General features: G+C 34.7%; 2 protein-coding genes across 2 annotated transcripts in view; both read right to left on the reverse strand.

Moving 5' to 3' along the window:
* LOC145262124 (atrial natriuretic peptide receptor 1-like) overlaps nucleotides 1-5,489 on the reverse strand; it is a 65,815-nt gene extending 60,326 nt beyond the window's left edge. The window contains exons 1-2 of the mRNA XM_080119804.1: nucleotides 5,426-5,489; nucleotides 3,758-3,894 (exon numbers count right to left, since the gene is read on the reverse strand). Of these exons, the coding sequence (XP_079975930.1) occupies nucleotides 3,758-3,894; nucleotides 5,426-5,489 (201 nt within the window). The remainder of the gene's footprint in view (nucleotides 1-3,757; nucleotides 3,895-5,425) is intronic.
* A 5,573-nt stretch (nucleotides 5,490-11,062) lies between these two features.
* The window catches only part of LOC145262140 (atrial natriuretic peptide receptor 3-like), an 18,914-nt gene continuing 6,570 nt past the window's right edge, over nucleotides 11,063-23,406 (reverse strand). The window contains exons 2-6 of the mRNA XM_080119805.1: nucleotides 18,093-18,202; nucleotides 16,763-16,966; nucleotides 13,402-13,551; nucleotides 11,463-11,674; nucleotides 11,063-11,101 (exon numbers count right to left, since the gene is read on the reverse strand). Coding sequence (XP_079975931.1) covers nucleotides 11,063-11,101; nucleotides 11,463-11,674; nucleotides 13,402-13,551; nucleotides 16,763-16,966; nucleotides 18,093-18,202 — 715 coding nt within the window. The remainder of the gene's footprint in view (nucleotides 11,102-11,462; nucleotides 11,675-13,401; nucleotides 13,552-16,762; nucleotides 16,967-18,092; nucleotides 18,203-23,406) is intronic.

The raw sequence follows: 23,406 nt of genomic DNA on the forward strand, positions 1-23,406 counted from the left end.
ATCGTCTTAATCTTCTTTCTTTTGCTGCTATTTTTTGGTTCAGATCTTTGTGTTTCTTGTTTAGCCTCTCCCTGTTAGTGACATTTCCAATTTTCTTTACGTCGGTTTCTTCCTGTTTATCGTTTTGACTTCTTTTTATGTTTGTTTATTTGGGTTTCTAATTTAATTTCCCATCCAGGTTTTGTCGATGAATATTTCCAGGGCTGTTTTCATGATTAGAATTTTATACATACCATCTTGACTTTGCATAAATTAAATTGTTTAGTTCTGTTGTTGTATCTGTTGTGATTTGTGAGAGGAGCTTGTTAATCTTCTGTTTCTGTTTTTGACGTCTTCTGTTCTTGATTCCTTAGAGATTGTGAGCTTTGTTTTTTTCTCGTTCATGATCTGTATTATTTCTCCTATCTCATCTGCTTCTTCTGCTAGTTGGTTCCCTTGTTTGTAGGATCCCATCTTCGCATGTTCTTCATCTGTGGTGTTTCTACTTGTGTGGCTTCTACATGTGCGGTTCCAGTGGAGCTGTTTAATGCTCAATTTCCTCATTTACTTTTCGTTGTATTTCTGTTAGTTCCAGTTTTGAGATCCAGGCTCTCTTTAGTACTAGTCTTGCTTGGTCTGCAAGTCTTTGTTCTGTTGTATGGTAATCACTGGATATGCCCCATAGCTCTTTCATTCGTTTCCGATAGCCTCCATATCTATATTTAGGATTGCTTCTATAATAGCTTTCCGTTACGAGTCTGTTCTATTTCGTTGTTCATTTCTTTCTTCGGGGTTTCTTTTTTTATGGTAATCTTGGCTGTGCTGTGCTTAGTTTATATTATTTTTATCCCTGAGATTAAAAGTTATACTTTCTCAAATGAGAAAGTGAGTCAACATTCGCAGGATGACGACCGGGTCCCCCATGCTGGCTACTGAGGGAGCACCTGCCGATCATGACACCCAGATCTTTCTTCTGGGTCCCACCTTTCGTAATATTTGTATAAGATATTTTTCATGTTGTGGTGTTTGTAGCAGCATCGGACCCAGATGTGGTTCTGACGCAGGGACAGGGTAAACCCATCATGTATATTAGAGGTATCGTGCACTATCACACATACATATAGGACAAGGACAGACAATCATGGCATTTTGCATCCTCATAGAAGGACTTATTAATATTTATTAAGTATAAGTCCGCAGCTCTATTCCAAATTAAAGAGGATTTTTTAAGATAGTTTCCCCTTCCATATTTCTTTGTGAATTTTTGATGTGGGATAAACACGGCGCTGTTGGTTACTTTTCCATGGTTTGAAGATATTCTGGTATCTTAAAACTTTAGAGATTAATAGCAAAAGAAAAAATAAAGTAAATACAGAATAAAATGGAATGAGATACCTAAATAAGGATTTTTTTCTTCCCCTTCTTACTTGCTAGGCTAACGGCCGCTTTAGTTAGAATACTTTTCTTCCCAGTTCATTTTAGCATTATTTTACCCCTCTCATATTTACGTTATGAGAGTTGGAGAGACCCCCACAGCCGAATTTATGCTATGCTGGTCGATATGACATTTTAGTGTCGTCGTCGTTATTATTATCCACAATAGTCTTAACTTTTGGATGTTTTAATTGTTTTTTATTACTTAAATATTAGGTCAATTCCTTTAAATTTTTTTTACATTAAAACTGTACCTTTGCATTTTCGCGGTTCCTAACAGGCAAGTCTTTTGTAAGATTCGAAGAGAAATTTTCTTGTCAATCTGCTGGAACCATTTATGGTGGCTTTCCCCTATGGTTCCACGCGTTCCAATTACAATAGCGATCACATTGACTTCTTTAAATTTCCAAAGTCTTTTTTTTTTACACGGTGGTCACCACTCATCAAGGCCCGGAAGCCACTCAGGGATAAGGGTTATTGCAAGTACAGTACGTTAGTGTGGAGATTTAATGAAGTGTTCACTTAAGGGGGCGGTTCATCAGGAATTTATTTACGTTAGACTTGAAGACATCTAGGTTGTAGTCAGGTGGGAAGCAGGCAGACGGAACTAAATTCCACAGGCGTGCAGTTCTAAGAAAGAAGCTGTGTTCATGGAATCTACGTTTTGATTTAGGCACAGATAAAGAGTGGGGAAAATTTTTCACGGTGGATTCAGCTAGACGGGTGTTTTTCGTGAAAGATTGGCGAGGGGGATCAGAGATTGGAGTTCAGACGAGCACTTGCCATGAAAATAACGATAAAACAAGTATAGGCTCGCAACGTCTCTTCTGTGGGAGAGAGGTTGCAGGGTAAAGAAAAGGGCATCCCCCACTAAGTCACGAAGTCTATTTTGCACTCTGTCAAGGCAGGATAGGCTGTTTTTAGCAGCTCCTGCCCAGATATGACAGCAGTATTCCATCCTTGGACGTACTTGGCTTTTATATAGATAGAGAATTGCATCAGTAGTGAGATATCTTCTGGAGCAGTAGAAGGATCTAACAAATTCTCGTTTCAAATCTTGATATTTATTTATTTTGTCCTGTTATTTGCTACTCGTGTGGTGTAGAGACTAGGGGTCTGCTCTATGATAGCGGACTCGAGAAGTCTGAGCTATTTTCTGTTGAGCGCCGACGTTTATTTGGTGATCTTATATTTTCTTACAATTACCTTAATGACTACTGTTATCTTTTTCATGAATCATAATTACTTCTGCAACGGAAAAAAATTGGCATCATTAGAAACTGTTTCATCGTCAGTTAGGATTGCTTTAACAGTCAGAATCCTGCGGCCTTAGAAAAGATTTTCGGAATATGTAATAAATGCAGCACTGACACAGCAATTTAAAATTGGACATGTGCTAGCTTACTGCACCAGTGCTGCAAATTCTTCAGAGCACGATACTTTTAAAACAAGCACAGGGATTCAACATTGCGACAATGAGACCAGAGTTGGAGCTTTTTTGACAGTCCGGGACCTATTTGGAGATCCTTATATTATTCCCATGAGGTCTAAATAGCAATGTATCTGACGCATCAATATTATATTCTGACTAACCATTTTGATTTCACTTTTTTTCTCTCATATTCTTTGCAAAAAAATGCAAAAGGGGCGTTACAAACGTAATGCCTCCTATTTTTATTTCCCTCTAAATGAATCAAAGTGGATTGTAAATACATTGTTATGATGCCTGAACTTATACATTCATAACCTGAAAGTTTCATCTCTCTGTTTCAGATTCGCCCAATATCCGAGAGACTCTAAAAAGCAACTCCTGCCATGCATGTGCGCCAGAAGTAAAGATACGTCATTGAATTCCTGGCAAAAATGCATAAACCATGATCGTAACTATGTAGAAAAATAAATTCTATAGTAAAAAAGATTGCTTATTTTTATAGTACCACTCCCATATTCCTAGCTCTCCACCTTTCCGAGTTAAAAAAATAGGAGTCTTTATTTTTGGAACAGCTCTCGTACGACAAAGCGCTCTCTGGATGTTCATGCACCTCCACTACTACATGTTGGTGACTATGTAGAAAGAATTATTCTTGGCCACAAAATATTGCTCGTTTTAATGATAGCATTCCCGTTTTCATAGCTATTTACCTTTTTGAGCAAAAAAATAAGAGGCTTTACTTATTGAATGCCGTCGTATTTAGATTCATTTTTTTGGTAAACAAAATTATTCCCATTAAGAGTATGGTTACAATGGAGACAAAAATGAAATAATGCCCTACAACGCTGCATCATGTTTTTTTTTAAAACTAAAAATGCCATTATTATGAAGAATTTATTAGTGTATACTTACAGTCTTGTTGGAGATTATAAACCTCTCTTTAGTCACAACTTTGGCAATTCCTGTAAGGCTGGTATAACTCCAAACCCAATAAAGTGACATTCTATCTGCATTATTGTCAAACTGGGCGATACTGAGAACACCACCACCTAAAAACATCAAAATATTCAAAATTAATTAAATCAATAGGTAATTTTATACTATAGATCAAACAAAGTCATTTATAAAAAACAAAATCACACGTACAATTATGGTACAGAAAAAAAAGATATTTTTTGTTTAATGACGTAATAGGATTCTCAACAAAAGGCACATAAAATATCAGTCACTTGTGCCAGACTGTAGTCCATGTTCGGTGGATTTTTTTACTATCTTACTTATTACCACTAGGAAAAAAAATTAATAAACACGTTCAAAAAGATCCACTGATATTTTAGCATTTTCATTGACTATAGAGAGAAGTGTGCGAGAAAAATAATCCCCAATTATTTTATTAAATCTGTATGTGTGTAAAAAGAAAGAGAGAAAAGTAAGATTAATAAAAAAAAATAATGTAATATATAAACGGCTATATGTTTATCAGTCTGCCTGTCGGTTTGTCTCTATATTTTCGAACTATCTCTTCCGAAACTAAAAGTAACAGAGCGGCGGATTTTTTACTGGTTGTTCTTTTATGGGCTTTAGCCTGTTAAAATTGTTTTTAAAGGTTCAAAAATGGGTTAAGATTGCAAAAATCTTTAAACATTTTTTACATTCATTTTAAGTTATTTTTAATCGGTTTCTATGCGTGTCACGTTTGTACAGTGGTAACGTCACCAGCTTTGAATGCTACAGTTTTTGTTTCGATTTAGCTAATGACGCCTAAATATATATATTTGTTTTTGCTTTTGAAATCACGACTGTAATAATATATACGAAATCTGGACGGATTAAAATGTCATATATAAGCGTATTTTACGCTCTGACTAGTTCTAGATATAAAACAGCAGCTGTTGTGAAACTGCAAAAAGTGGGGGAGAGAAGAAGAAATAGCGATCTGTTATGATTGATGTACTTAACTTGATCATTTTCTAAATTTCCTTGGTGGCTTAATTTGTTGGAATGTCGTACTTAAATACAGAGTTCATGAGTAATGTCACGTATCCTGCTGACTCTCACACTATTCTACATCGCACCAAGTAGGTCTTAATAGGTGCCTTTTGAATTCTAACACAGTTGTTTGACGGTGAACATCGCCCCTGTTTCTTGACATTCAACAAAATAAACATGGCTGAAATTTTCATTCTCACGCCTCCAGCGCTGATCAGCAACTTTGACGATTCTCTCACATTGATCGGAACTGAAATACGCGGAATGGTTCTACAAAATGATATTCATATAAAGTGCTTCCCCCGAAATTCTGGTGTAGTCACAGTCAATTTTCTTCTCCAATCTTTTTTGTGAAAATACGGATACTGCTTCCGTATAAAAGAACAATGACTCAAAATATAACGGTGTCTTTACATGTTAACACGCCGACCTGCACGATTTACGACAGTAACAAAGGAAAACAGGAAGGGAAGAAATTTCACTCAGCTTTTTCAGTTGAAATGAAATGCATTTATTCTTGGTTCTTCCAAAATAACGCATGGCTTCTCGTTTTAAAAGTTTCTCAGTTTATGTTTAAAAGTCGCTCGCTACCACGAGTCAAACGTTCATCTTCCCCAACATGCAGTTTTCTTCCCGTCATCGCCACATGGTGCATTTTTCACACTTTTCCTTTTTTCTTCCTCAGCTGTGACGTCGCATTGTCCACTATGGTCATCTGCATATGTATTATACAGATGCTGCTTCTACCAACGCTAGCGGTTCTGTGACACAAAGAAGTCACATTTCATCTTGGTTGGGCGATTAGACTTCCAAATTACTTTCATCTTGTTGATTCCAGCCCTGGTCTTATTGCTTCGTACATTCAGCTCACACTCCGTGTATTTCTTCATTGCGAATTTACGGCCCAAATAAATAAACTCATCTATAGTTTTTAAGTAGTCCTAATTAGGGAGGATATTTTTATCGCCTTCTCACGGCGTAAAGACGTGATACAAGGTTGAAAAGTGAGATTTTAAAGGGTAGCGCCCTAGAGAAAGAGCTCTGTAACTAGCAAAATAAAATGCCTGTGCAACTTCGTCAGCATTCCCTGATAGAAGCACCTATGGTGATTAGTAGTAAACTAATTCTTTCTCAAGATGGTGAGATTGTAAAAGTGAGAACGTGGACCTCATAAGAATACCAAGGACCATACTTCTGCCCGACAGAGAACAAGCCATCTCCACTATGTCCTTTGCTGATCAGATGCTGGGATGAAGTTACTCCTGAGGTTGATATTTGCATAGATAATATTTTCATGGTTTATATTTCCATGTTGGTTCAAGAAAATATGCTGTGTTATGTTTATGTAAACCAAAGTCCTAATGCAATTTGCTATTTCCTCGAAACAATGTAGTAGGCTTTCTACTTGTTTAATTGCGTCAGTAAGGTCAGAAACAGAGCTGGTGTCAGTAGTTTTTTTCTGAATGATACGTATTACCTCTTGCAGATACCAATTTCAATTCATTTACCTTTAACTTGTCGACTATAGCATACGGAAGATGTAACCAAGACAAATTATAAACAGATAAGTATATAGTATAACAGTGACGTAAAAACTTTGGTGTTTTCGGAAGGCAATCTTATATAGAAGGAGTTCTGTTGCACAACAATCTAATCTGGAATACCTAATTCCAGTCGAGTTTCCTGCGTCTTCCCTCTATGAATCGAATTAAAAGCCTTGTAGGAACAAAAAAAAAAAATGGTCTCCATCCAGAGTTGAGTGGCAATGGATTCCCATAGTAAGGGTGGCTATGTGTGGAATTGTGAAGCAAGGTTTGCCCAATCATCAACGACACCCTTCCTGCCCTGACACGGCTTGATTCCTGTGGCAAAGAGGAATCTAGGACGACAAGAAATGATGCTAAGATAAGCGGAGAACACTTACAGCACCTGATGTCCCAAAATGGTCATCTATTTAGTACTCATTAGGCGCAACGTCGCTTAACTTTGGTGATATAATGAGAATCGGTGAATGAACGTGATTATGCTTTCTACAATGCCATGAACCATTAAAATTTTAACAGGCGTTGATCTGTTTTTCAGAACAACATTTTTGATTTCGTTTAAAGACATCCTCAGTCTCAGGTCGGATTTGGTTCAGCTGTATTGTAAATTATGGCCGAAATGACATAAAGAATCATTTTTTGGTAGTTTGAGTCATCTTTTCGGGAAAATGAATGTATGAAACTATTTGTCTTATTATTCCCGCATTGCTGTTTTATAAACAACAACATAAGTAACATGGCGACTTAAAAAAAAAGATGGCGGAGTTATATGTTGATGATCAGTAATGTTATTAATTACAGGTTATCACTAAATTTCTGTTTTCCAGACTTTGTAACGAATTGCATCCAATTCATCCGCTTCATCAATTATAATGGCCGTACAGTAAATTCAACTATACTTACTAGTAAATGATACCGTTTTAGCCAAGTTGTAGAGAAGGGTTCCATTTCTTATATTCTTCTTCATGGTAACCGTTTTGTTAACGAGTATTCCATATAAATAAACTGCATCGTAGAGATAAGGACTATAACGAGAACCCTGGAATAAAGATATTAAAAAAAAATGAAATATAGACAAAAAAAAATCGCTATGGTGAAACAAAATATAGATTATATTGGCGCTCGTAGATTGAATAAATAAATAACATAAAACAAAAACGAAAATATATAGTTGCATAGATTGGAACTTTATCTAAATCCATAGCGAAAGGTAAGATCTCAATATCTGTGTGAGACATTGCCATTATAAGAAGGATCCTAATAAAACTCAGGACTAGTAGGGAAAAACAGAAGAAATGTATAAATTAAGACTGTTATTTGGGACAATTATTTTTTGTTTTCATTTTTGAAGAGTTACTTTCAGAAAGAGGCGAGCAAATTTAAAGAGCACCCTTAACTGAAAGGAGCACTAAGGATATCAGGGACACGGAAATGAGATAGGAAAGGTAAAATATATTGGAAGAAAAAACAGCATATACAAAGAGCAACCGTCGTTGTAAGTACCGCTCAGATGGCTGACCACAGAAGTACACTGACCGATAGTTACATCTCTCCCACCGCGGGAGGGTGTGACACAAGGTAGGAAAATGAGTGTGTTCCAAAAGTAGGAGCACTTCGGCCCTGCGAAAATATGCCTGAGTAGCCCCGCGGCATTCCCGGTGAGGGCGCTTCAGACAACAAGTGATAAACTTGCCCCTCCCGAAAGTTTGGAGGCAACGCCTTGGGGGGGGTGGACTTCCTAGTGCTACACAGAACATTCTGCATCAGTCTGACCGCAAAAAAAGCCACTGAAATGGCCCAGTTTCTGTCGTACACACAAGTCGAGGTTGGAACCTCGACTTACGTGTACTACGAAAGTGCACTGACAACACCGAGAGTCGTAACTCTCAGTTAATTTATACAGTCTGGAAGAGTTCATCTTTATTGCATGGGTGGGAGTCCCCACAACACTTATATGTGAATGTTCAAAGAGAGAGTGATGTTTCATGTCCAATCACACAATCTGTGATTGGAGAATTTTTTTTGCAACATCCGCAATTTCTTGATGGAGATCGTCGTTGCACAGTGAAAGTTTTTACTTCAATAAATGTTCAACTAATTTATGCTTTGTTTTGCGTTATTGTCTTGCGTTAATGTATCTGTCTTGTTTTTAACGCGAAACTTTCATATTTTTGGATAGGATCTTCTTGGATTCTCTGCCACTGTTCTGAAAGCAGTTCATAAAATAATGAAAACAAAACAAAAAATGTCCAAACTAACAGTAATGTAAAAGGGCTAAAGTTAATACTGAAGACAACTTTTTTTTTAGAATTATATAAAATATGTCTACACTTGCATATTAAAAATAATTTCTCGCTAAACAACGGCTAACAAAAAGATTTTCCATAACGTTGCTTAAAGCATCAAATGGCGAAAATAACAACAAAAACATAACAAAAAACAAAATAACAACAAAACATTGAATTATTGTGTGATTAATAACGTGATGGTAGGAGTTAAGAAAAGTATTCGTTTAATACGAATGCCTCATCTGAAAAGGAGTGCTTTTGATGGAGTTTCATAATCTCTCAAAACACACCAAGTTGTTTTAAATTCGTATCCATATGACTATAATATAGAATGTGGTGAGATTATATGCCCACTAATATAACATGCCGACTTAAAAAAAAGATGGCGGAATTATATGATCAGTAATGGTGGAACTTCGGTAGGGTTTAATTATAGAAAGGGAAGGCTCAAGAATTTATTTAAATTAGAGTAGACGCTGTTATAGTCAGCTGTGAATCATCCCTACGCTATTGTGTTAAACAGAGACGCAGTTCTGGGAAATAAACTTTGTTCATGGAATTTTCGTTTAGTTTTAGGTACAGAAAGGAAACTGTTGGCAGTTGCTGTAATTAGACAAGTATTTGTGGTGGCTGTTTTAGAGGGGAGAACCATTGATTGAAGCTCAGTCGAGCACCTACCATAAAAGTAACGATAGAACAGATATACTCGCGACGTGTCTTCTATGAGAACGTGTATGCATGGAAGCTGAAATGTCCTCGCTCACTAGATTTCGAAGACGATTTTATACGCTGTCCAAACAAGAAATAGCACTCTTAGCAGCTTCTCTCCAGATATGACATCATTACTCCATCTTAAGGTGTATTAGAATCTTGTGTAAGTAGAGTGTTGTCTCAAGAGATATATTTTTCCAGCGATTTCAGCAACGGATCTGATGTAGATCGATTTCAGGCTAGGAGTCAAGGTTAGTGCACGAAGTTTGGAAGCACCGGATGCTTTCTCAAGACGAGAGGCGTTCGTTTAAGTTGGGACCAAGAGGAGATGCAAGTGTTAGTAATGAAAAGATAGAAGTTTGGTTTTAGATACATTAAAGGTAACTAGTCATGTTTTATCACATTGTACAACGCGCTCAGATACGAAGAGAGAGAATCAGAAAGATCTTGGTTGTTGCCATATATGGTAGTATTATCTCCATAAATATCTACTAATTATCGTAGAATATGATTCGGTGGATTGATGATGAAAACCAAGGAAAGCCGCAATGACCCGTGGCGCATTGGTTAGGGTAATTGGAAAAAATTAATTGTAAAAAGTAATATTCTCCTGAAGGTTGAAGGTTCAATCCTTAGTGTGGGCGACTGAAAAATACATTTGCGAATTATTTAGGACCTCTATCCAATCATGGCTGACGGAACAAGAGCACGCTACCTCCATGAAGTAAATAAACGGTTCCGCTCGAAATTCCGTCCAAATTCCAGAGTTCGACAGAAACATTCCAGAGTTCGGCAAGATACACCTGAAGAAGGTCGAAGGTTACATCGACCGAAACGTTGTGAAAATCACACTCAAGATGAGAACAATAGTCTGATGAATCCAAATGATACGGATAACCAAGAAAGGAATTGGGCTCACTTTGCTACAGCGCAGTAGTATTGAGCACAAAATTTGTTGGTAACGCGCGTGAGTCTATGCTCAAAGTCTGATACACTGATGATTGCAATATTATTATAGAACGAATCTCAAATTTATTTTGAAGCAGTTTGGAGCTACATAAATAAGACACAGTTGTACGACAGCCGCCACAATAACTGGGAGAGGGCACATTCTAAACGCAAATTCCATGAACAAAGTTTTTTTCTTAGAATTGTCCGCCTGTGGAACTCTGTATCCCGTGTATGCTCTCCAGTTATGTATATAACATAGTCCTATTCACGTCCAATGTAAACAAGTTCTTGTTGAGTTTTCCCCTTAAATAATCAAATTCTATCACATTTTAAACCACAACCGATAATTACGCTCTTGTCTCACTGACAACCTTACACGTATTAACCCTTATCCTCGAGTGACCTCCAGGCCTTGATAAGTGATGAATCCCTTTGAAAAAAACAAAACACTGCGCCTCAGCTAACCAAATGAAGTGTAAACCTCATAACAGACAGACGACTTATCAAGCAATTGTGATGATGATGATGATGATGATGATGATGATGATGATGATGGTGGTGGTGGTGGTAGTGGTACGTACTGTGAAATTACTAGTGTTATTTATTTTTTGCTTTTCAATTACATCATTCCGAAATTTGTTGAAAACGTCTGTCTTTACTGATGAAAGCGTGACCTGCAAAAAAAAAAAAAGAAAAAAAAAAAGAAGTTTAACAAATGTTTATAATTGTAAAAGCTATATTGGTTTAACCCTCACATATGTATAACACATATGCTTTATAAAAAAAAAAGGAAAAGTCAATGGTATGTCGGTCAAATTTTTTAAAATGGCGTTTTTTTGTGTGTGTGTGAAACTAAATAAAATGTTGTTTGTGTTATTAAATTTATTGCTTAAATTAAAACTTTATTATTCCTTTTTATCTTCCTGATTCGTTTTCAAGAGAATAATATATATATATATATATATATATATATATATATATATATATATATATATATATATATATATATATATATATATATAAAACTCTGCAAATGATATTTAATTAATAAATTATGTTGGTCTGGACTTCTTGTTATATTATGAATAAAGAAATAAATATTTATTAATTTAGATATAAATTAAATAAATTTACCCCAAATAATACTTTGAATGCTTCTTTTGCCAGATTATCGAGGTTGTCATTAGCATACCATAATGGAATATCCTCATCGTCATTTTCCAATGAAAACGCTTCCGGAAATGAATACAATGCTATAAAAACGAAGTCTCCATTACACATGCCTTCTTTGTAAGCATTTACCATTATAATTCGGAGAATTGATTTTGGCGCGCTGACTATGATAACTGAAAAAAAAGGAGAAAAGAAAAAGAGTTGATATTTTTTTGACGTTTCCGATCTTTAAAAAAATTTTTTTTTTTTTAGATAAATATTGGTTATTTGTATTATTTGATTATTATCAGCAAATCATCCATGCCGCAATCAGTTGTAAAAGAGATATTCTTCGGAAGGTTGAAGGTTCAATTCTCAGTGTGGGCGACTGAAAAAAGTACAATCGCAAATTACTTAGGACTGATGGAACAAGAGCACGCTATCCAGGTGAATTAAATAAAGGGTTCTGTTCGAAATTCCGTCCAAATTCCCGAGTTCGACAGAAACGTTCTCGAGTTCGACAAGATACACACGATGAATCAAATTTAAGAGAATCAAATTTTACAAACAAGCGAGTCGTAGTGTTTTCGTCGGTCATGTTTAAATCCGAAAATAAAAAAGGGGAGGCTACTCGAATCGAAGTTTCAGGGTGAAAAATCAAGCCTCCGTTCGATGCAATTTAGTAGTAAAACATCGTGATTTTTTTTTATTTTAGTTTTAAATTAAACGACTTGATCGTTTACATGATTTTGGGAATATGACATGGTCGCTCTGTAACAAATACGGGCACCATACAGACTTTTCTGTATTTTCTTTATTTTTAATAAGTGCCAATTCGATTAAGCACCAATAGTTACGAATAAAAATTAAGCCAAATCTCGACATCGAAGCCTTGAAATAACAATCCTGACACTCGAACTACTTGGACTTTCTTATAAGCAGAGAACAAAAATATTAGCTTAACAAAATAATTATAGTTATGGCGTGATTTAACAGATTTAGGATTCACGCCATGTTAAAAGTTAAAAACAATTCAAACATAAGTGACAATCTATATAAATAAACCAGTAGATGTATGTATGTGGAAATATTTAACTGATAAACTTATGAACAACTGGTCACATAAGGTTGAAATTAACAGGAAATAGTAATCATACACCAAGGATGGTTTATAACGACTAAAATCTTTTTTGGGTGGATGAATAACGCGTACAGAAATAAGTCGGCAAGTTAAAATGCAAAATGTTAATTTCTACTTACTGATATATTTTTATTACTGATGCGCATATGCAAATTCATTCATAGCTTGAAATGGTTTAATTTAAAATCTTTCTGAACTATATTGACCAAAACAAATCTATATTTTTTTTTATCTATAAATGCGAAGCAAGTTGAAACCAAATACATGCATTCTGCTTAAATTTGGTTTTCTACCACAGAAAGCTTCAAATGGGGTATTAATAGTATTTTTTAAAGCACCTGTTGCGTATATATGCAGCAGCCATAAGTGCGTATGTCCAGAGGTTTTGGGGAGCTTTGATTCAATGAGTACACATCTTGCCATTTCAAAAAGTGTCTGCCATGATCTTTCCGCCGTTCCGTTTTGGTGAGGTAGGGAACGTGACTGGGATGTTAGTTCCAATTATAGCTGGTGGCATCTAAGTCTTTTTTAATCTCTTGAAATCAGTACTATATATTAGGTACAATAGAATATTCAATAGATAATTGGCCGTCTTATAATAAATACGAAACCTGCATGAATTAAAATATATGAAGCGTATTTTACGACTGAGAAAATCTGGGTACCCCGACTCGTATAAAATAAATAACTGCTTAAGTAACATTATTAATAGTGTTGGAACACTAGCAGGTGAGCTTGTAGAGCTAACGTTCTATTAATCTAAATGGAAATCATACTTACTTCTGGATTCGCGTTTTAATTTTTTTAAATGCTGTTGTATTCGCCTGTCGTTCAACTGACTCGTATTGAAAGAGATATTTTCCGTAATGGTTATGTTGTTTTCTTCGAAATTACTTACAACTCCATTGACCACAGCATTAGAATATTTTCCTGCAAAGAAAAAATTTGTAAGAAGATATGTCCATTTTGTAGGCCTCGTATAGTAAGAAGAAAACACGTTACCACTATGTCGTCGCTGTAAGGGATTACCGTTTACATAAATATAAAGACAAATTATTCCTGCACATTTTAAATCAGTTTTATTCATGCATCGATTCATCAGCAAGTGACCATAAACTAGTTTAAGTAACAGTAAATACCATAGTGCGATAAGAGTCGGCGGATGAGCATACATCTGTCCAATGGGCTGGGTGTTGCATTCGCTGGTCTCACGCGCGTCAAGTTCCGACCGAGACAGACATATTGCACGTCTCTTCAGCTAGACCTACACAATCTTACTCTCTGCACAGCCGAATAAAAAGTGAATAAACAGTTTAGTGGAAGTGACACGCTTAATGTTTTGATTCGATATTGTATCAATTACTGCGCTTGGAAAAGTAAACTTGCGCAAAGCAAAATAGTTCGTCAACTAATTCGTCACTTATGACTTCTATCTATAAGTTATAAAATTTTTCTAATTTTTTTCAAAATCCACTTAATCTTATTCTAATTTTAAATTTCATATAATGTGTATGTTTTTTTTTTATATTGTTACGTCACAATTTATTCGCTCTCCACAGAAATTCAAACTGCAATGGAGGAAGACAGAGAACTCTTTTTTTTCCGTTACATGAGCTAAATAAGTTCTTGCTGCGTATGTCTTAGAAGCAGGAACCAGTGATTTAAGCTTGACCGAACAGCTTCTGACCAGAGCTAAAATCTAAGGAAGTTCGTATCTCGGAAATGGCAACTCCTGGCACTTTTGTGTACACAGCTACAATTTTCGTCTTTAGTCTTTTAATGAAAGAAACTGATGTAACAATTGCTCCAAAGAAGTATTTCGTCTTGGTAGAAATTTGATATTGGTGAGAAATGTAACCTGCATATTATTTTCATCTTGTTCAGTCCAGGCCTTGATAATTTGCATATCAAATTTACTTTCTGCGCAATTTTGCTTTATAAATTTACTGCCAAGATACATACAATCATCGATATTTTTTTAAAACAAATCTCATTTAAGCGAATAGATATTTCCATGCAGATTCAGGAGAACGGGCCAGTTTTGCTTGCATTGAAAAATTCATATATATATATATATATATATATATATATATATATATATATATATATATATATATATATATAATTATTGCCGGGTGTTGAGCAAAAAAAGAAAAAGAAAAAAACATTGTAGCAGGCAGGTAGGCTCGAACCCATGAGGCAAAGGCGGAAAAGAAGGTGGAGATGTGTGTAAATGGCGTTGAATGAGCAAAAAGAAAAGTAAAAAAAAGTAAAATTGCGAGCGCAAAAAAAGAAAGAAAGAAGTGATACTCGTACCGTGAAGGACGAAAAGAACGTGAAAAAACCGTGACGCGTAAGTTGCTGCGTCCATCGTCAAGCCGGCAGTGACGTAGGTTCAAATTAAGGCTGGACAATCGAAAAGAGATGACTTTCGAAAATATCTGTGAAAAAAGCGACCCCTCCCTGTAGAAAAGTGCCCAGTTGAGGGTGAAGGAATTAATGTTTTTGGCTAATTTTTCGATATTTGTCGTCCGAAGGGTCGCACTTCAAAACGATATTGATCTTATGAAAATCTGTTAACCGTCTGATAGCTATTGCTTGCATTTTGTCTATCAAAATCATTGTTCTCATGGAAACCAACTTGTATTTGATAAAATTCACACTCCTTTCTACGGTGCAAGAATATTGATTACGCATAAACTTCAATCTTTACTTTATTTGTAGACATAGTTTCATGATTTAAACTATGATTTGTTAATTTTTGGCTTCGGTTTCGATTGAACCCCAAATCATTTTTTTGTTTTTTACTTTTGAAATTATGACTAAATATTGTTTACAATCTAATATGAAATATTTGAATCTATAATAATAATAAATACGAAATTTGCGTAAATGGTAATATATTTAAGCGTATTTTACGACTGGGCAACCCTGGCGCCTCGGCTAGTATATATTATAAATTCTGGCTCAATTTTAATAGACGTAGCTTGATTATGTTGTTTCGAGTTCTTTTACTAATTCAGTTGAACCAATGGGTTTGAAATTTCAAAGGCTTTCGAGTATGGTTTTTAGCCTTGCACACCTACTTAAAGTTCGTGATATTAGTGGTACGTTTGCATTATTTTTTTTTCTTTCTTATCGAAGCTTACGAGGAATTCCTGATCGTACCTCCTCGTCTTTCCCGGTCAATGCTTATGTACTTCAGAGCTTTATTCTATGCTTAATATTGTTTCTTCAACAATTCTATGTAATATTAGAATGTCAACATCTATGCGGATGATACCATTTTCTATTCTTTTTTCATTCTCGTTCCTCTGACTGGAATCAGTTGTAACTTGCAACATATCTTGACTTGGAATTGGTTAGGGATTGAAGTAGGGAGCCGCTTGTTCCGTTTCATCCTTCTAAAATTCGGCTTCTGTCTTTCTATCGTTGGCGTGACATTATTCTTTCTGGGATTTTATGGGTGGCTCTATTCAAGAGATTAAATCGGCTTCTTGGTATTTTTTTTTCAATAAATCTAAGTCAAATAGGTATCTTTGTAATAATAATCCTTCCTTTTTATCGTCTTGTATCAAGTGCCTCAATGCTTTGTTCGGAACTATTTCCATAGGAAAAAAAATCTTTTTTTGTAATCCATGGATTAAATCCATTGCTCTTTTTGCTTCTCGTAAGGTCGGTTATTTCCATCATTCCAAACAGTTTCTCACACTTGAAACTATTTTTATATCTATAAATCTACTCTCACGCCTTGCATAGAGTATTGATGTCATATTTGAACTGATAAATCTCTTTTCTATTTCCAACCATCAGCTGACCTCGTGTGTAACCATCTGAAACAAAAATAAATACATATATCAAAGTGGTTCTAGGAGTGAAGATCCTAACAGCCAGATACCTTCTAGTAATAGTTGTTACTTCCTAACTACTTTAACTTGGCTACTATTATTTTTCGAACGGTCTCTCTCTCTCTCTCTCTCTCTCTCTCTCTCTCTCTCTCTCTCTCTCTCTCTCTCTCTCTCTCTCTCTCTGCTCACACGTAGCATTTCTCAGCCAAAACTTTTGTTATATCTAAGCACTATCTTTTACTAGAGAAAAAAATAAAGACAGTAGAAAAAAAGTAAACATATGGAATACTGACCAATCAGTGGACTATATATAGCTGCAATTGTCCAGTTGAACAGTTTGAAGAACTTGGTAAGGAATGGCCCGATCTTACTGAATGGTGACGTTGTACGTATAAGGGTTTTGAAGATTTCCTTGTTTTCGAAAATGGAATCTGTTGATGCCCAAGATAGATGTGGCAAATTCCAGTAAGCTGTTAAGTAACCAATTGCAAGATTAACTAAAAAAAAGGGATAAAGAAAGAAAAATTATTGATTAGTGTTTTAAAAATGGTGTGTAAAAGATCAAACATCTTCGCAACTCACAGACACATGGACTAACCATCATGTTAACTTGAAATTTTACAATATTGTTGTTTTTTTTATTAAATAGTTAGATGTGTCTATAATAAATATAAAGTGTGTTCGAATGAAATAAAAAAACAGGTATAAGTCTTTCTCTCTCTCTCTCTCTTTCACACACACACACATTCACAACAAGGTGAGATGACTAAGAGTTAATGAGTTTTTCACGTGGACGGTGAGACAAACACGTAAAGAATTGGAGACGTTGATGGAAACTGGGAGAACACTGATTATTTAAGAGGACGGTTCAACAGGATTTAACATCGAACTTGAAAACGATTATTTAATCAGCTTGCAAGCAGTCCAGTGCTATTGTGTTACACAGAGTTGTAATTCTTGTCACCACCACTCTCTGTTCCCGTTAATCTTGATACTGGACCGTCGATCTGTTTAGGGTCAATTGCAGCGGGAACCAATCTATCCTAACGGAGTCACACCACTAATCAATACCAACATACACTTTTGTCTTGGATCTAACAAACCAACTCCACACGTAAGATCACCCCACACACACACATACACATACACAATAAGGCGAGAGCACACTATCGTGATGACTAAGGGTTAATGAGATTTTCATATGGTCTGTAAAACAAACACATTAGGAACTGGAGTCGGTGATTAAAAGTGAGAATAAATTGTCATTATTTAAGAGTGACGGTTCAACAATGGTTTAACATCAGATTTGTAAAAATCAGTTTGCTACCAATCCCTTTTGATCACATTCCCCTCACTCTTGTTACTTGGCTTGGGATCAACTGCTACGAGGCCTGATCTAATAAACGAACGCCACATCACTAATCAAGACCAACATAAACTTATGTCTTGGCTCCATACATCATTAATACACATTGTTTAAATGTATGCGTTACTTTTCCTTCCGAATAAACGCTTTATAAAACATTTATCTATTTTGAGAGTTTCTTTTTGTACTGTCCCTAACTATACCCCTGGTTTACAGAGTTGAGAATTCAAAAACGAAAGTTAACATTTTTCTTTTACCTGAAGAATGTGGTGCACCGATTATAGCGTCGATGTTGTAAACATTTTTAAGCATCACGGCTTTACCGACGCCTTCGACGGGATCAGCTCTTGTGTCCGCCATGATTATTCTTGAAGTAGAAGAAAAAAGAGGCTTAAAAATTAATTATTAAAAATATGTTCAATGAATGTGATTTAAAAGATTAAAAAACTGAAACAAATGTGCGCTCAAAGTGTTTCTGTTATGTTCAATTTCTGCACTCCGTCGTAGCAGGCAAGTGTGACATCACACATCTCCACCGCTGTTAGGCTAAAATAAGCTGTGATATTAGCCTTTCTTTCTGAAAAAAAAAAAAAAGTTGTTTTCTGCTTTTTTGTTGTAACGAATAATATATGACATCTTTTAAAACTATTTTTATTGGCAGAAAAAATAGTTAACTCGTTTGTTTGTTCATTTGTTTCCGAATAAAAAAAGAACAGTAAAATCAATGTTATCTTTATAAATGACTTTGTAGTATATGACAGACTTACAATTCAACAAATAATAACTCAAAACGAATGCAAATATTTTATAAACTATATTTTAATTTTTTATGTAGAAAATAAAGCATAATAATGTCGTAAAAATTGTCTTATTTGTGTATTCTCCCATTGGTACAGTAGAAAAATATATGTCTTTTAATTGTATTCACATCATGTTTCCAAAAATAATTTTGTTTTTTTTGTAAAAATATTCGAAGTCGAAGGGTTTTCTATAACATATGAAGAGCCTATAATTACTAAAGTTCTGCTTGTATTTTATAAGGAAACAGTGGTATTTAAAATAAGACTAATTTTGTCCTCATATGAAACCTTGTATTTTTTTTAGTAAAAAAAAACTATAATGTATTTAGAAAAAAAAGGTTTAAGCATTTAAATAATTACAATTATGTTAGATTATAATTTGGGTCTAGCTAATAAAATAATCCAACTTTATATTCTAGTTACCGCAAAAAGTCAATCCACAACTAATGCTGCCATCACACGAATCATCAGAGACATAAAATTATTATAGACAGTCACACATAATAGGATGGAATAAAAAAGAAATCAAATTTGCTTAATGATCAAACACATACATCCTAGATATTCAAAAATGCTTACTAAGAAGTGAAATCAGACAAGACAAATATATTCAATCGCACGCGAAAAACCCTCGTTGGCGCTATTTTGAATTAATTAATTTTGAGTTTTAATTGAATCTGAATTATACACACACACACACATACATATATATATATATATATATATATATATATATATATATATATATATATATATATATATCCCTCGCCAACCTTTCACGAAAAACACCCGTCTAGCTGAATCCACTGTCAAAAGTTTTCCCCACTTTTTATCTGTGCCTAAATCAAAACGCGGATTCCATGAACAAAGCTTCTTTCTTAGAACTGCACGCCTGTGGAACTCTGTTTCGTCTGCCTGCTTCCCACCGGACTACAACTTGGATGTGATCAAGTCCAACGTTAACAAATTCCTAATGAATCGCCCCCTTAAGTAAACACTTCATCAAATCTCCACACTAACGCAATGTACTTGCAATAACCCTTATCCCTGAGTGGTTTACGGGCCTTGATAAGTGGTGATCACTGTGTAAAATATATATATATATATATATATATATATACCAAGTTAAAGGTATTCGTAAGATAAAACTCATAAATTAAAACGAGGTAATTAAGAGTGCTCAATAAAAAGGAGCAAAATAAAATATATTTATTTATATAGATAAATATTTCATAGTCGCTACACTGAACATGCTAATGTTTCGGACAGATGGTTTGCGAGAAATCAAAAGTCACTCGTCAGGCGACGTAATGAAGTTTATTTGTAACTGAGAGCGTCTGATTCTAAAATGGAAGGCATGAAACATTTTTTTATTTATAAAAATAAAATATTAAAATGCTAAAATTAAAGTGGGGGAGGTTACATTAAGTGACATTTTAGATTTAAAATAGAAGGCGATAATGGGAAAGAGAATGTCAAAACTTAACATGGTTGAATGGGAGGAGTAGAAATGGATAAAAAGTAAAAGGAAAAGACAACAGAAAAGAAACATAAATAGAAAAAGAAAGAAAAAGAAGAACAAAGAAAGAGAAAGACGGAAAAGGGACGAAGGGGTCAGTATGATTACATTACTATAAGGAATAGGAGGGGTAAAAACATTAGAAAACAACTTAGATTAAGGGTTTAGGGTTAACATGTCAAAGAAAGAAAAAGGTCGACGTAAGGAATGGTGGATAAAGACAAATTAAGATATAGGGTTTCCAGTGAGGCATACACACACATACTTATATGCGTATCAGCAACCCAGTCGGACACATACACAGACATACGCACATGTGTACGTAAATAAATAACAAGAACTGGGACAACGTATGCTAGGTATTTAGGCTGTGTTTTCTTAAACCTAAGTCATAATATCACAATGAAGTTAATAATCTAAAATTAAAATTTCCAGTAAGAAAATATTTTTAAAAAATATGTAGGTACACCTGAACAATCGGCACTCCCTTACAATTTTTCCTGTTCATCTTTTTTTTTAAATTATTTCTGCGGATTATTGGACACTAAGCTATTAAATTATAAAACAATTTAAAAATCAATATTTAAAGATTTGGGAGGGGGTTCAGTTTCACATACACCGTTCAAATAAATCGATCCTCCATTTTCAAAATCGATTTACAATCCCGATTTGACGTTGGGTCTTACAGCCCCACCCCGCATTATTATTATTATTATTATTATTATTATTATTATTATTATTATTTATATATTAATACAATAGCGTGTGTGTTCTTTTGTGTGTGACGCTTACATCCGGGTCGTTTAACTGTTATGTTCCTCCATTTTTTGTCATAAATAATTTTACCAAGAATTCTTTATAAGTTTTAGTTTCCGTTTCGACTATAGCTGATGACACTTAAATAATCTATTTTTTTTTATAAATAATTTTATCAAAAATTCTTTATAAGTTTTGGTTTCGGTTATGACTGAAGGGACTCAAGTTATGCATATGTACATATATTTTTTCATAAGTTTTTATTTCGGCTTCGATTCAAGCTAATGTACCCAAGTCATATAGATTTTTATTTTTGAAATTGCAACATATAAAAACGATAGAGCATTAACTCCATAATAATACATACGAAATCTGCAAGAATTAAAATATCATATTTAAGCGTACTTTACGACCGGACCTTGCCGGGCGTTCGTGCTAGCTTAGATAAATACTTTTGCAGTTTTAACAAAAAAAGCTACAATAATATCAGAGCGTCTCCATTTATACTGAACATCTACAGAATGCCAACATCAATATATTACATATGAATGAGTCGCCTGTGGAATTTCCACAGGTCCCGCTAGTTATTATTATTATTATTATTATTATTATTATTATTTTATTTATTTATTTATTTATGCAACTTTTTACTTTGAGAAAAGTTCGGTCTGCGCCCCCGTCATTATTTTTTATTTATTTATTTACGACCTTTTAAAAAGTGTTTTTGCATTTAACGACACTATTTTTTAAGTAGTACTAGTCTACCCGAACTCTCATGGGGAGCCTAATGTCCCGTTGGTGGAGCGCCGTATGTTGACACGTAGTATGACGTCAGGAGACGTAAATAGCATGACGGCAAGATTTGAAAATGTTGTAGATTTTGAAAATTTCCTACGAAGATGGTAAATTTTTACGTCCTACAAAAGGAAGAAGAGTCAACCCAGAGGTAAATAGGAATGGCGTAAAGGTTATCCGAGTTAGAGAACGGGAGAAAGGAGGATGTTTAGGATGGGTAAGGACTATATTGTTTTTAATTAAGTTACGAAACTTATTCTAAAATAAAAAGAAAAAAGTTCTTGGTTCATTCACCGATAACATTTGGAAAGATAGTAGTGTGCTACCGTTTCAACATTGTATGTGGAATGGTAATAAGTTAAGGTTTAAAGAAATTAACTCAGCCAGATTTACATCATGCTTCAAAACATGAATTCAGAAATTAACGATTATAAAAAATAAACAAATAAATAGGTAAGCATTATCAATAGCGCCTGACATTATTTTAATAATGCAAAAACAATTTACGTTGTTTAAAATACGTATTGTATGTTATTCAATTTATTTTGCTTAAAATACGTGTTAGGATGTTAAATGATATAATCCTCCCGGTCTAAGGGAACATATTTTTGCTTTTCGTATTATTTGGACTCATCGAACTACTGTTCTCATCTTGTGTCATTTTCACAACGTTTCGGTCGATGTAACCTCTGACCGTCTTCAGGTCTATCTTTTCAAACCCAGGAATGTTTCCGTCGAACTCGGGAATTTGGACGGATTTCGAACGGAACTTTTTATATATTACACGAGGGTAGCATGCTCGTGTTCTATCAGCCATGACTGGATAGTGGTCCTACATAATTCGCAATTGTATTTTTTCGGTCGCCCACATTGAGGATTGAACCTTCAACCTTCAAGAGAATATCGCCTTTGCAATTGATTTTTCTAATCATTCTAACGAATGCGCCACGGGTCCTTGCGAAGAAGATCAGAAGTTACATCGACTGATACGTCGTAAAAAATAACACTCAGTATGAGAACAGTAGTCCAATGAATCCAATTAGCAACTAATTTAAAAATATATTCAGAAATATATTTTTGTTAGTTTTTATACATTTTAATTGTTTTCGTTTCTTTTTTTTTTTGTCTTTTCATTCATTTTCATTTTTCACGTTATCCACATTATATATAACTAGGGGGCGGCTTTGCTTGGTCGTAAAATACGCTTTACTATAATATTTAAATTCGTCCAGATTTCGTAGATATTTTCATAGAATTGTGATTTCAAAAGTTAAAAAAAAAAGTATACACATGCCATCAGCTAGGATCGAAACCGAAGCATTCAACGCTGGTGACGGTACCACTGTAGCAACGTGACACGTGTATAAACCGAATAAAAATGAAAAATAAACTAAGATCAATTTACAAAATGTATAACGATTTTTTAACATTTTACCTATTTTTGACCCCTGAAAAACAATGTTGACCGGCTAAAGATCCATAAAAGAACGTCCCGCAAAAAATCCAATCATTTAATGGCCCCTACTGCCGCTCTGCGACTTTTAGTTTTAGCGGAGATGGAGTTTGAAAATATGAAGACAGACAGATCGACAGACTGACCGACAGACAGATAGCCGTTTATATATAAGATTTCTGGCATACACATTAACAATAAAAAACAAAAGACTGCATTAAAAAGAGTGTGTGAGAGTTTCGAAAAGG

Source organism: Euprymna scolopes, chromosome 3 (assembly GCF_053919585.1).
Source record: "Euprymna scolopes isolate OS-2025 chromosome 3, ASM5391958v1, whole genome shotgun sequence".
Taxonomy (NCBI): Eukaryota; Metazoa; Mollusca; class Cephalopoda; order Sepiida; family Sepiolidae; genus Euprymna; species Euprymna scolopes.